At 38.9% G+C, this 14996-nt stretch overlaps 1 protein-coding gene across 1 annotated transcript; it reads right to left on the bottom strand.

Moving 5' to 3' along the window:
• Positions 1–809: 809 nt before the first annotated feature.
• LOC109780070 (65-kDa microtubule-associated protein 5) lies at positions 810–7016 on the bottom strand. Its single transcript, XM_020338659.4, has 11 exons — positions 6714–7016; positions 5834–6037; positions 5456–5710; positions 5161–5376; positions 4312–4467; positions 4043–4202; positions 2692–2843; positions 2460–2547; positions 1937–2010; positions 1768–1842; positions 810–1235 (listed from the first exon to the last, which is right to left on the bottom strand). The coding sequence occupies exons 1-11, from the start codon at positions 6783–6785 to the stop codon at positions 954–956; spliced, it is 1734 nt and encodes a 577-aa protein (XP_020194248.1). The 5' UTR covers positions 6786–7016; the 3' UTR covers positions 810–953.
• Positions 7017–14996: the final 7980 nt, after the last annotated feature.

The following is a 14996-nucleotide window of genomic DNA, read 5'->3' as shown; positions in this document are numbered from 1 at the left end:
TCTAAGTTGAAAACCACCTGGCTGCTGCTGTGCTCGAGGATAATAACAGAGACCTAGTTGTAATTAACAATGAGCACCATTCTTGGTTCCAAGGTCGCATTTTATTAAGTTTCGCACTGAAGGAACACCCATAAGTTCAACTAAAATGCCAACTAGATGAATGCTACTTTGGGATCAGATCTTGGGGGCATATGTCACTGAATTCTTTAGCTGGAGATTTACTGTGACTTTACCTGCTGGATTAGCAACAAGAGAGTAAAGAGAGTAGACATGAAGCACCAAAGCTGCCTTTAGAATCAATGGAATGACCAGGCAAGGCACACTAACATGTAGTGTGCTTGAGTGAGATCATTATACTAGAACTGAGCACAGGCAACTACTAATGAAGGCTGTGCATGAGGGAAAAGAGCTACACCTCAGAAGGAATCTGAGATTGTTCGGTCATGTGATGGCAAATTTCAAATTCACACTGACATATTTCCATATTTTACCAACAGTTTTGTTGATGACTTTTAGTCATTAAACATTGACACTAGAAGGTAAGAGTTTCTAAACATGAGATCAAAATAACACTAGAAGGTAAGGCTTTTGGATAAGGCAACAAACTGCTGAATCCTAATCCTGACTGGACCAGCAAGAACTGTGCTTTTTTTCACAAAACGTTAACCAGAGATCAAAATAGCTATATATAAGACGGATATTATATAAAACAGAAAGCTTCTTCAGCGCAAATATCTGAGATATGGATCGAATTTATATTCTGCAGAAGCTGAATGCAGCACAAATAGGCAGGAAAAAGAGCACAAGCATTGTGCAGGAGCAGAAACAGGTTTTGCATCAGAGTTAAGATCAACGATTCGAACAATTCAAGCATTAACAATCAGTTAACCTATATGAGACCAAACGTATGAAAGTACAGGCTAGAGGCCAACTTGTCAGGGGTGGTTACATTTTCACATGTAAGAACTGTCTGAGCAATCCTTGGGAAGAGAAACATAATTTGCCGGTATAGAAGCAGCTGTCTTGCCAGTATCCTTCATTTTTCCACAAGACAAGCCTCCCTTGCGTGAAACTGGGGTAGACACACGCCGGCTGTTAGGAGTTCCACCAACAATGTTGACATTAGTACTCTGCCCAAGAGGTTTCCTTGCCGAAAGCGGGCGCATAGGACTAGGCTTTGCTCCATATGGCGCACCTTGTTCTGCTGCAAACTGTTCTTGTAGTTTCTTAAGTTCCTGAAGATAGTTAAAACATTTCAGCAACCTATTAGAGTTGAAATTTGTAGCAGGAAAGCCAACTTACAAGGTAACACACCCATCCTAACTCTCCTATCAACTCCCCAAATAAGTGATGTAGAGAAGAGAACAAAACATCTAACATGTGATATGGTGAATGAGAATTGTAAGAGGCAATTTGAACTATCCTAACGAGGGAATGGCTCGATTATTACTTCCATGTTGATCATTTGTACTCATGATACTGAGCCAGATTTGAATATATATCTCCAGAAATGTTATCAGAGAAGATTTCAAGAAAGCTAAAGAGGGAACCTACAAAGACACCAGACACACACACTGATGAATGTGACAGATTGAGTGGAACAAGAGGCACGGAAAATATGAAACAACCTTGTTGTATCATATGTATTCATGATACTGAGCAAGGTTAGAATATATTTCTCCAGAAATGTTCTCAAGAAGCTAAAAAAAGAGGCCGAACACACTGATGAACAAGGATTGAGTGGAACAAGAGGCATGGAGAACCAACCCGTGATCGACGTTTTTCCTCTTCCTTTTGTTGTCTTTCAGAGGTGTATTTTTCTAAGCTATCCAAAAGCCTCTTCTGTAAATGAATGCGGCAAATGTTACATAATTAAGATGAAATTGGCAAACTGAAACATATTCGTTTGAAAAGAGCATTTGGTAACTGAACTTGCCTTATCATACATAAATGACATGCCCTTCTCCTTTTCCCAAGCTTTAACTTTAGTAGTCAAATTCTCCAGCAGGGCTACATGGTAAAACAATATTGAAGTTGAGAAACAGAGGTATCAACAAAAACTTCTGTTAGAGAAATCAAACCTAAACATCAGTTTCCCGCAAAAACAAACTAAACATCAGTAGGACAAACACCAGAAAACAGAAGGAAATGAGTGTCAGAGATAGTTAAAATGTTATAACTGCCGTGCATTGTAAATTTAACTAACTGGGTGTACCTGACTAACAGGTGCATCAAATGACCCATAAGCATGTTTCCAGAAGATTTCACATTGTTGAATATTTTAAATAAAGCTTCAGTTATGTCCAACTATAGTATTCATCTAGAACAAATTAAGCAGCGGGTAAAATTCAACATACTCACAGCTATTGTCCAAGCAATCCAAAATGATAATCACATGAAGGCTCATCCAAACAATAGAAATTTCCAGTAGAAACACACAGAAAAGTATAGAGGCATACATGGAATTTTGCTGACCAATACCCTTGCCTTCTCCGCGCGCTTGAGATTTATGTGAGCTCCTCGACCAGCATTATAGCGATTTTGATCCTGAAATTGAGACCATATAAATCGCCTAAGGCGGATGCAACAATGCAATACTTTGACTAAAGATAACTAGCTGGTCGATTAACCATTGGAACAAGTATAGACCAAAGAGCATTTAAAGATAAGAAGAAGAAAAATTCAATTTACCCCCTCATATTCACCAAGCCAACCCTCCTCTTCAATTGCTGATGTCCATTTTTCCACCTTTTCTAGAATGTCCTTTCTACTTAGAGCAAGATCTCTTGCTTCTGCAATTCGGTCATCCATATCTGTAAGCAGCTCTGAGAGATCTGCTCTACCTACAAAACAAAATTTATGCATTGTCAAATTCAACAGGTAACAGTACTGTGCCATTAGGGAATAAACGAAGAGCAATATGGTACTCCCTCCGGTCCTTTCTAGTCTGCATATAAGTTTTGTCCGAAGTCAAAGTATCTCTACTTTGACCAAACTTATAGAAAAAAAATATCAACATACACAATGCCAAATCAATATTGTTAGATTCATTATGAAATGTAGTTTCATAGTTTATGTGTTCGGTATTGTAGATGTTGATATTTTCTCATATAAATTTGGTCAAACTTTACAAAGTTTGACTTGACCCAATTCTAATACGCGGAGTAAAAAGGACCGGAGGTAGTAACAGTAAAATGTCTTCTAAAAATAACTGAGTACTTCTAAAAATAACTGAGTACTGTGCCTTTAGGAAACTACCGTTGAGATACTTAGTAAAAACAACTGAGTACTTCTAAAAATAACCTCATGTTTGAGTATTATCAGCCTTTACTTCTGCAATTAAATATTGCCATTTATTTTAGACTATTGACTTTTTGTATGTGAATGATGTTTTCCACATTACCATAGACGATATTGATGATTAAATCCAGTTGTTTCTGGAGATGTTTTTTTATCATGATTAATGCTCCACAACTTTTATGCCTTAATGCTTCGAGTCTAGTAGAAATATGCAATTGTGCTGGGTCAATTGCCAAGGGAAATAAGTTGCTATGATGGATATGTTAAAAGTAAAGGAACTGAGTGCTCCAAGTTTAAAACTTGTGTCTGATGTGCCAACAAATCCAGAACAGTAGCTCAAAAAACTTACTGTAAGAAACAAAGACAGCTTTTAAACAAAATAGTGCATACAATATTAAGAAAACAGCATTTCAACAGAACAGCAATTTTCTCATCCAACTGCCCATTGCTGCATGCTCTTTTAGTTTTCATAAGAGCTTATTCAATTTTTGTGTCAAAATTGATCTGCCTAAATATTCAAGCTGACACTAGAAGACACAAAGTTGAAAGACAGTTTCAGAACCTACAATTGCATTTGACTAAGAAATTCACAGAATTTTAAGGTGAGACAGAAACGGCAACGTTATATAACTAAGGAGCACCAGTTAAATCATGCATCAGGTAGTTCTTAATGGAAACAGAACTGTATAAAATAACTTCAGTTATGTATCTTCAGGATGAAAGGCATGGGAAAGAAGTGAACCAGAATCAATAAGTTCAGTGAGAATCTGCCACTCATGATCGCTATCAATATGCATGTGAACACTTCTGTAGATTTCTTCAAGCTGAGTCATTTTCTTCAAGACAAGCTCTTTCATTTTGCTAGCTTTCAAATGCTTCAGTCTCTTGACCTCAACCTCTACCTAAACAAGGGGGGAAAGGAATTTTACATGAAAATTAGTATAATTTGAAGAAATTAGCTTGATGAAAATCCAAAGAAAATAAGTAAATAAATAGACAATCAATTGTAACCTTCTCAATAAGGTCATGTGCAAGGCATCCTTGGGGCATCACTCTATTGGGTGAGACTGAAATCAAAGAGGTAACATGATCAAAGCATTTCTGTTCATCTAATGGTGTGTCCATTAGACTCCATAACTCAATGAGTGTGCTTCCAAGATCTTGTAGCTGCAATAGATAATGCAAATTTCAACAATGTGGATCTTTGATACAAAGAAATATGGAACAATATTTAGCAGAAGTTGAAAGGAAAGCATGCTAAAGTGCACAAGTCCATAAACCATACACTGGTCAAGAATTAAACAGAATTAGGATGGCAATTACAGTATGAATGTATGATTGATTGAAGAATTTTGAGCGCTGCCCAATAAACAAATAGACAAATGTCAAACCATGTCATGTATAGTGTATGTGAATCATAATGGAATGACATAAAACCAAAGAAATCATACTACAAAAGGTTTAGAAAATAATCATGATATGCTTTGCTAAGCTGAATCACATCATAATGTCAAGTCTCAAATTCAATGACTCGCATACTGGAGGTCAAATAGTAAAACAATATACGCCAAGGTGAAAGCACTGAAGTAAGATACATGCAGACCCCTGCTTTATTAAATGTACAGGTAAATTGAATCATAAAAGTGACAACCAAGACAACATACTCGACAATTCAGAAAAAATAAATCATGGTATGATTTGCTAAGCTGAATAATATTATCAGGTCAACTACTCAAACACAATGCCAGGCCCATACTGGAGGTCACCAGTAAAAATATAAAAACTAAGGTGAATACATCAAAGATACACACAGACCCATACTTTTGTTAAATGACTAACATGAACAGCAAACATCAGTACCTTCCTGAGCCTCTGTTTCTTTTCTTGATTTAGTGCATGAACTGTTCCTGCAAGCCTATCAAGTGTGCTATCACTTATACTCATGGATTTGATTCTTTCCAATTCAACAAAGCTGGGATGAACTTCATATAATGTCTTCTTAAGATCAAGAGACATCATGTTGCACATTTCATTAATACACTTGATCTGAGCATCAATCTTTTGCAGTCTGAGATTCTGAAAACATCAGGACAAACAATTTAAGCGTCAGAGTTGAAAGATGCAGGAAATGATAGGCTTATACCAGGTGCCTAACCTTTTCTGTCTGGAGTTCATTAAGCTGGGTTTTCAGTTCAGCTAGTCTTCCTGTAGATAGGTCAGTCTCATCCACTAAAGGAGCTGCAGGATCCCCATGATTAATAGTTCCTGAAATCTCAGCTTGTAGACGAACTATATGCAGCTGAACAGCCAAAAATTCATTTATGCGCTCATCTCTCCGCCGTCTCAGATCGTCCAGAACTGGCTCTAGTTTCGTAAGTTGTTCCATTAATGTACCCCCAAGCTTCTCCACCTAAAAAACAAAAGCCAAACATAACACATAAGACTGGAGCATGATATCAGCAAAAGGCATGGAATTGGAAGGGATCAGGAAATAATATATATTTTGAAAGGATCAGGAAAAGAATTCACTGACCCTAGAAAAGGATTCACGCTCTCCCAGAGCAGAAAGTATCTTTTCTATCTCAGCTTCGCCCAAGGACATGACTTGAAGCAGGTCTGCCTTTTGCTTTCTAGTTTGTTCCACTTTCTTCCTGTAAACATTGAGGCAGTCCTCCTCCAACTGCAAGATCATCCTATCTCTTTCCAGTTCATCCGGGCCTATCTCTCCCCATAGTTCCTGAATCAACAAATGTAATCTTCAGCAAAAGGCTGACAGTACATACGGATCAAAGAAAAGTGGATACTTAGCAGTTAGCACCAGCAGACAATGAGGCAAACATGAAATAAAAAAAAAAAGGGGGGGGGGGGGGGGGGGGGGAATTTGGGCAATGGCTTACCAGAATCATAATTACGGAGCATTAACTACGACAAGCAGTACAACAACCATCAGTAAGCACCGAGAGATGCAATGTGACCGAATTCGGGGATTATCCAGTAAAATAACCAAGACCAAGAAAACATCAAGAGATGCGCAGGTCACAGCCGAATTCGGGGACTAAGCCGCGAAATAACCAAGATCTTTTAACCAAGAAAGCATCAAGAAACGCAGAATCTACCCCCCCCCCCCCCCCCCCCCCCCCGATTCCAGCACGCAGTTAGGAACCACAAGAGACAACAATAGGAGCCCGATCCCTCCCACAGACGTACATTTTGAACCCCAGCACGCATCCAACCGTTTCAAGCAAGTGCCCCGACTCCCTTCCGCGGCGCCTGCGACCACCGTCGCCACAACTTTCCGGCGAACGACGCATCACGAACGCGACGAGACTTAGACCGGGTCGGCCCTTTCCCCAAGAAACTAGCAACTAAGTCGTGCGCCAAGAAATGGAATCACAGGAGAGGCGGAACCGTACCTGCAGTTCCTGGAGGAAGGAGCCGCAGGAGGCGCGCGTGGGCGGCGGCGGCGGCGACGGCGGAGTCGCCATGGACGAGGACGCCGGGGCGATCGAAGAGGGCGTGGATAGATCTGGGCTCTGGGAGTGGCCTGCGGGCGCTCCCTCGCCTAGGTTTATAGGGAGGGGGGGAGGGGTTTGAAAGGGGAGGAGCGGGAGGAGGAGGAAGGGGAGCGATGGGACGACGAAGGGGGAGGGGATTTGAAAGCGGGTGCGGCGTTCTCGCCGACTTTGCTGGGCCGTGATTGAAATTGAAACTGAAGCCGGTGGGGTTGTTGCTATGCTCTAGGAGGCCTAGTCTACTCTGATTGATTGATCGATCCCGAGCAAGTGGCGTTCAAAATCTCCATGGCTTTTTTTTTTTTACTTTTGTACTCCTCCCGTCCAAAATTAGTTGACTCTCAAATGGATGCATTTAGAAGTATTTTAGTGTTATATATATATCTATTTGAGCGCCACGAAGAAAGTATTACTCATGGTTTAAGGATTATAATCCCATCTGGTAATGCCTATGGCTTCTTCTGCACCGGAACCAAGCCACGCAGCAGTACGACACTGGTACCTATTAGAGTTTGCGCGACTAGTATTATTAGCGCTATGACCAATGTCAGTAATATAAGAATTAGGACAATTCCATTTTTCCCCTAAATTGCGCCCACTCTTGTCTTTATCCCTAAAAAAATCAGGGGATTAACTTTCCTCCTCTTTCAGTCTCGTGCGCTTATGAAAATACCCCTCTATGTGGTTTTTGTCCGGTCAAAGGGGTTTGACCATCTCCGGAACATTCTGTGGACATTTTAACCCTCGTTGCATATGTCACTTACATGTGGGCCAGGGGAAATACTTTTCTTACTCACGACAACCCTATCCACTCTCACTGACTGGTGGGCCCAGTCAAAAATGACTAGGTCAGGTCAAAACTAACACATAGGTTGTAGTGTTTTACCATTAACAGAAATATTAACTTCAACAAAGCAGTATTAATTTCACAAGATTCCGCATTAGCATCGGGAGCAATCGAAGTACTAATAAAATCATTGTTGTTGCTATTGAAAAAGTCACACAATTTGGTATTATCCTGAGCCATCGTGACAAAGCAAGCAATCCAATACACGAGCACACAAAAAGCAAGTGAAGAAGACGAACAGAAGAGAGGCGAAGAAAAGGCGAATCTTTTCGAAAATCGTTTTGAAAGTGGGGGAGAGGAAAACGAGAGGCGAATGGAGAATAATGTAATGCGAGAGATGAGAGTTTATGATGGGTATTTGCTATGTCTTGACTTGGCGTAGATCTCCCTGGCAACGGCGCCAGAAATCCTTCTTGCTACCTCTTGAGCTTGCGTTGGTTTTTCCCTTGAAGAGGAAAGGGTGATGCAGCAAAGGAGCGTAAGTATTTCCCTCAGTTTTGAGAACCAAGGTATCAATCCAGTAGAAGACTACGCAACAAGCCATCGAATACCTGCACAAACAAACACCAACTTGCAACCAACGCGGCAAAGGGGTTGTCAATCCCTTCACGATTATTCGCAAAGTGTGATCTGATAGAGATGGATAAACGGTAAAGTAATATTTTTGGTATTTTTGGTTTATGGAACGGAAAGTAAAGATTGCAAAATAAGGGAACGGTGACAGAAATTGGCAAGTTGACGGAAAACTAATATGTTGTAAAATAGACCCCGGGGCCATAGGTTTCACTAGAGGCTTCTCTCAAGATAGAAATTATTACGGTGGGTGAACAAATTACTGCCGAGCAATTGATAGAAAAGCGCAAAGTTATAATGATATCTAAGGCAATGATCATGAATATAGGCATCATGTCCGTGTCAAGTAGACCGAAACGATTCTGCATCTACTACTATTACTCCACACATCGACCGACTCCTGTCTGCATCTAGAGTATTAAGTTCATAAGAACAGAGTAAAGCATTAAGCAAGATGACATGATGTAGCGGGATTAATTCAAGCAATATGATGAAAACCCCATCTTTTTATCCTCGATGGCAACAATACAATACGTGTCGGTTCCCCTTCTGTCACTAGGATCGAGCACTGCAAGATTGAACGCAAAGCTAAGCACTTCTCCCGTTGCAAGAAAACAAATCTAGTTGCCCAAACCAAATCGATAGTTCGAAGAGACTTGCAAAGATATCAAATCATGCATATAAGAATTCAGAGGAGATTCAAATAATATTCATAGATAAACTGATCATAAATCCACAATTCATCGGATCTCGGCAAACACACCGCAAAAGAATATTACATCGAATAGATTTCCAAGAACATCGAGGAGAACTTTGTATTGAGAATCAAAGAGAGAGAAGAAGCCATCTAGCTACTAGCTATGGACCCGTAGGTCTGAAGTAAACTACTCACGCTTCATCGGAGAGGCAATGGTGTTGATGTAGAAGCCCTCCGTGATCGAATCCCCCTCCGGCAGGATGCTGGAAAAGGCCCCAAGATGGGATCTCACGGGTACAGAAGGTTGCGGCGGTGGAAAAGTGGTTTCGTGGCTCCCCTAGATGTTTTTGGGGTATAAGAGTATATATAGGAGGAAGAATTAGGTCAGGAGAGCTACAAGGGGCCCACAAGGTCGAGGGGCGTGCCCACCCCCTGGGCGCGCCCTCCACCCTTGTGGCCGCCTCGCAGCTCTTCTGACTTGCACTCCAAGTCTCCTAGCTGTCTTCTGGTCCAAGAAAAATCATTGCAAAAGTTTTATTCCATTTGGACTCCGTTTGGTATTCCTTTTCTGCGAAACTCTAAAACAAGGAAAGACACAGAAACTGGCACTGGGCTCTAGGTTAATAGGTTAGTCCCAAAATCATATAAAATAGCATATGAATGCATATAAAACATCCAAAACAGATAATATAATAGCATGGAACAATCAAAAATTATAGATACGTTGGAGACGTATCAAGCATCCCCAAGCTTAATTCATGCTCGTCCTCGAGTAGGTAAATGATAAAAATAGAATTTTTGATGTGGAATGCTACCTATCATATTTATCCATGTAATTCTCTTTATTGTGGCATGAATGTTCAGATCTGTAAGATTCAAAACAAAAGTTTAATATTGACATAAAAACAATAATACTTCAAGCATACTAACAAAATAATTATGTCTTCTCAAAATAACATGGCCAAAGAAAGCTTATCCCTACAAAATCATATAGTCTGGCTATGCTCCATCTTCACCACACAAAATATTTAAATCATGCACAACCCCGATGACAAGCCAAGCAACTGTTTCATACTTTTGATGTTCTCAAACCTTTTCAACTTTCAAGCAATACATGAGCGTGAGCCATGGACATAGCACTATAGGTGGAATACTCTATGAGAAGTATTTCTCAAAGTCACAACTACTTGCTAGCATGACTCTAATATCACCATCTTCACATCTCAAAACAATCATAATGAATCAAACCTCTCATAGTATTCAATGCACTTTATATGAAAGTTTTTATTATATCCCTCTTGGATGCTATCATATTATGACTAATTTTATAACCAAAGTAAATTACCATGTTGTTTAGAGACTCTCGAAATAATATAAGTGAAGTATGAGAGTTCATCAATTTCTATAAAATAAAACCACCACCGTGCTCTAAAAAGATATAAGTGAAGCACTAGAGCAAATTTTGCCTAGCTCAAAAGATATAAGTGAAGCACATAGAGCATTCTAATAAATCACGATTCATCCGTGTCTCTCTCAAAAGGTGTGTACAGCAAGGATGATTATGTCAAACTAAAAATCAAAGACTCAAATCATACAGGACGCTCCAAGCAAAACACATATCATGTGGTGAATAAAAATATAGCCTCAAGTAAAGTTACCGATAGACGAAGACGAAAGAGGGGATGCCTTCCCGGGGCATCACCAAGCTTAGGATTTTTGACATCCTTGAATATTACCTTGGGGTGCCTTGGGCATCCCCAAGCTTAGGCTCTTGCCACTCCTTATTCAATACTCCATCAAATCCTTACCCAAACTTGAAAACTTCACAACACAAAACTTCAACAGAAAATCACGTAAGCTCCGTTAGTATAAGAAAATAAATCACCACTTTTGGTACTGTTGTGAACTCATTCTTTATTTATATTAGTGTAATATCTACTGTATTCCAACTTTTCCATGGTTCATACCCCCCGATACTAGCCATAGATGCATCAAAATAAGCAAACAACACGCGAAAAACAGAATTTGTCAAAAACAGAACAGTCTGTAGCAATCTGAATATTTCGAATACTTCTGTAACTCCAAAAATCCTGAGAAAATAGGAAATCCTAGATAATTTGTTTACTAGTCTTCTTCAAAAAGAATCAGTATTTTATCATGTTCCTTCTATGAGTAAGAATTGTTTTTGTGAGCACAAAAGTTTCTGTTTTTCAGCAAGATCAAATTAACTATCAGCGTAGGTTATCCCATAGGTCTTACTTGGCACAAACACTAATTAAAACACAAAACCACATCTAACCAGAGGCTAGATGATTTATTCAAAGAAAAAAAGACCTAAAAAGCAAGAACAAAAATAAAATTGGGTTGCCTCCCAACAAGCGCTATTGTTTAACGCCCCTAGCTAGGCATAAAAACACGAATAGATCTAAGTATTATCATCTTGGCATGCAATCCATAAGTGGCTCTCATAATAGATTCATAAGGCAATTTAATTTTCTTTCTTGAAAAGTGTTCCATGCCTTTCCTTAACGGAAATTGAAATCTAATGTTTCCTTCTTTCATATCAATAATTGCACCAATCGTTCTATGGAAAGGTCTACCAAGAATAATAGGACATGTAGGATTGCAATCTATATCAAGAACAATGAAATCTACAGGAACATAATTCCTATTTGCAACAATAAGAACATCATTAATTCTTCCCATAGGTTTCTTAATAGTGGAATCCGCATGATGCAAATTTAAGGAACAATCATCAAAATTCACGGAAACCTAACACATCACATAAAGTTTACGGAATCGTGGAAACACTAGCACCCAAATCACACAAAGCATAGCATTCATAATCTTTAATATTAATCTTAATAGTAGGTTCCCACTCATCATAAAGTTTTCTAGGATACTTTCAAATTAAGCTTTTCTTCATAAGATTGCATCATAGCATCAACGATATGTTAAGTAAAAGCTTTGTTTTGATTATAAGCATGAGGAGAATTCAACATGGATTGCAACAAGGAAATACAATCTATCAAAGAGAAATTATCATAATTAAAGTCCTTGAAATCCAAAATAGTGGGTTCATTGCTATCTAAAATTTTGACCTCTTCAATCCCACATTTATCAATTTTTGCATCAAGATCTAAAAACTCCGAATCATTGGGACACCTTCGAACTAAAGTTGAATCATCTCCAGTCCCATATTTATCAAGATTTACATTGGAAAACAAATATTAAATAGGAGTCACATCAATCACTTTAAGATCTTCATCATTATTTTCACGGAAACTAGAAGAACACGCTTTTATAAACCAATCTTTCTTAGCACGCATCTTAGCGGTTCTTTCTTTGCATTCATCAATGGAAATTCTCATGGCTTTGAGAGACTCATTGATATCATGCTTAGGTGGAATAGATCTAAGTTTCAAAGAATCAACATCAAGAGACATTATATCCATATTCCTAGCCAAATCATCAATCTTAAGCAATTTTTCTTCAATCAAAGCATTGAAATTCTTTTGTGAACTAATAAATTATTTAACACTATTCTCAAATTTAGAGGGCATCTTATTATAATTTCCATAAGAACTGTTGTAGGAATTACCATAATTATTAGAGGAATTACTAGAAAACGGCCTAGGATTAAAATTACCTCTATACGCGTTATTACCAAAATTGTTCCTACCAACAAAATTCACATCCATAGATTCATTATTGTTTTCAATCAAAGTAGACAAGGGCATATCATTAGGATCAATAGGAGCACTCTTACTAGCAAACAATTTCATAAGCTCATCCATCTTTGCACTCAAAACATTTATTTCTTCAATTGCATGCACTTTTTTTACTAGTGGACGATCTTTCGGTATGCCATTGAGAATAGTTAACCATAATATTATCTAGGAGTTTAGTAGCTTCTCCTAAAGTAATTTCCATAAAAGTGCCTCCCGCGGCCGAATCTAAAAGATTTCTAGAAGCAAAATTCAATCCGACATAATTTTTTTGTATAATCATCCATAAATTCAAACCATGAGTAGGGCAATTTCTAATCATCAATTTCATCCTCTCCCAAGACTGTGCAACATGTTCATGATCAAGTTGTTTAAAATTCATAATATCGTTCCTAAGGGAGACGATCTTAGCGGGAGGAAAATACTTGGAAATAAAAGCATCTGTACACTTATTCCATGAATCAATACTATTTTTAGGCAAAGATGAAAACCAAGTTTTAGCGCGATCCCTAAGCGAGAACGGAAATAACTTCAACTTAAAAATATCATTATCCACATCTTTTTTTCTTTTGCATATCGCACAAATCAACAAAATTATTAAGATGGGATGCGGCATCTTCATTGGGAAGGCCGGAAAATCGATCTTTCATAAAAAGATTCAACAAAATAGTATTAATTTCACAAGATTCCACATTAGCATCGGGAGCAATCGAGTACTAATAAAATCATTGTTGTTGGTATTGGAAAAGTCACACAATTTGGTATTATCCTGAGCCATCGTGACAAAGCAAGCAATCCACCACACGAGCACACAAAAAGCAAGCGAAGAAGACGAACGGAAGAGAGGCGAAGAAAAGGCGAATATTTTCGAAAATCATTTTAGAAGTGGGGGAGAGGAAAATGAGATGTGAATGGATAATAATGTAATGCGAGAGATGAGAGTTTATGATGGGTACTTGGTATGTCTTGAGGGCGTAGATCTCCCCGGCAACGGCACCAGAAATCCTTCTTGCTACCTCTTGAGCTTGCGTTGGTTTGAAGAGGAAAGGGTGATGCAGCAAAGGAGCGTAAGTATTTCCCTCAGTTTTGAGAACCAAGGTATCAATCCAGTAGGAGACTACGCAACAAGCCATCGAATACATGCACAAACAAACACCAACTTGCTACCAGCGCGACAAAGGGGTTGTCAATCCCTTCACGGTTATTCGCAAAGTGAGATCTGGTAGAGATGGATAAACGGTAAAGTAATTTTGGTATCTTTGGTTTATGGAACGGAAAGTAAAGATTGCAAAATAAGGGAACGGCGACAGAAATTGGCAAGTTGACGGAAAACTAATATGTTGTAAAATAGACCCGGGGGCCATAGGTTTCACTAGAGGCTTCTCTCAAGATAGAAATTATTACGCTGGGTGAACAAATTACTGCCGAGCAATTGATAGAAAAGTGCAAAGTTATGAAATATCTAAGGCAATGATCATGAATATAGGCATCACGTCCGTGTCAAGTAGACCGAAACGATTCCGCATCTACTACTATTACTCCACACATCGACCGACTCCTGCCTGCATCTAGAGTATTAAGTTCATAAGAATAGAGTAACGCATTAAGCAAGATGACATGATGTAGCGGGATGTAACAGCCTGGCTTTTGGCCCTTTCCTTTTTCTTTTGATTTATTTGGTTTTTGCTCTGTTTTTCTTTTTGGAGTGGTTCTATGGCCTTGCCACCTGGGAAGTCATCCTCATTCCCCCTCCCAAGTGGCTCAGCATTCTCAAAACCTTGCCAAGATCATGTCACTTCACTCCTTGACCAAACCCTAAAATCTTTTTCTAGGGAATATTCCTTTTTCTATTAAAGGAATAACCCTATCTGCCCTAGGTTGTGAAGCGACCTATATTTCTGTCCGTCCAAAAATCCCCAAATAATTCTCATAATTCCCTTGGGTCATATATTGCTCAACTATGCCCAAACATTCCTGTCCTAGCCCAAGAATAGTTCCCCAATAATTATTCTCCTATTCTGCCCTGAATGGCACTTTGTGAAGGAAGTGTCATTTATATTTTCCTAGTTCCTCCCAAGCTTTTTGGGCATGCGTATATATCAAAATCATTGCCTCATGCACAAATTCAACTTTATTTGCCTAGCCAATCTTCCTCAGTGATTTTTCAAAGTTTCTGTCAGGCAGAAGGCTTTGTGAAGAAAGTACTATCTAGGAGTATCCAAATGAGTTGAACTTTTGCATACTCCTTCATTTGCTCATATCAACCCCCTCCACCCATTTGCAGCCCCATCCAATCATCTATGTGAGCACAGGACCAAATCTTTGATTCTGGCAATATT

The sequence above is a fragment of the Aegilops tauschii genome, chromosome 1 (assembly GCF_002575655.3).
Source record: "Aegilops tauschii subsp. strangulata cultivar AL8/78 chromosome 1, Aet v6.0, whole genome shotgun sequence".
NCBI classification, from domain to species: Eukaryota; Viridiplantae; Streptophyta; class Magnoliopsida; order Poales; family Poaceae; genus Aegilops; species Aegilops tauschii.
This window is presented reverse-complemented; position numbering and strand designations above follow the sequence as displayed.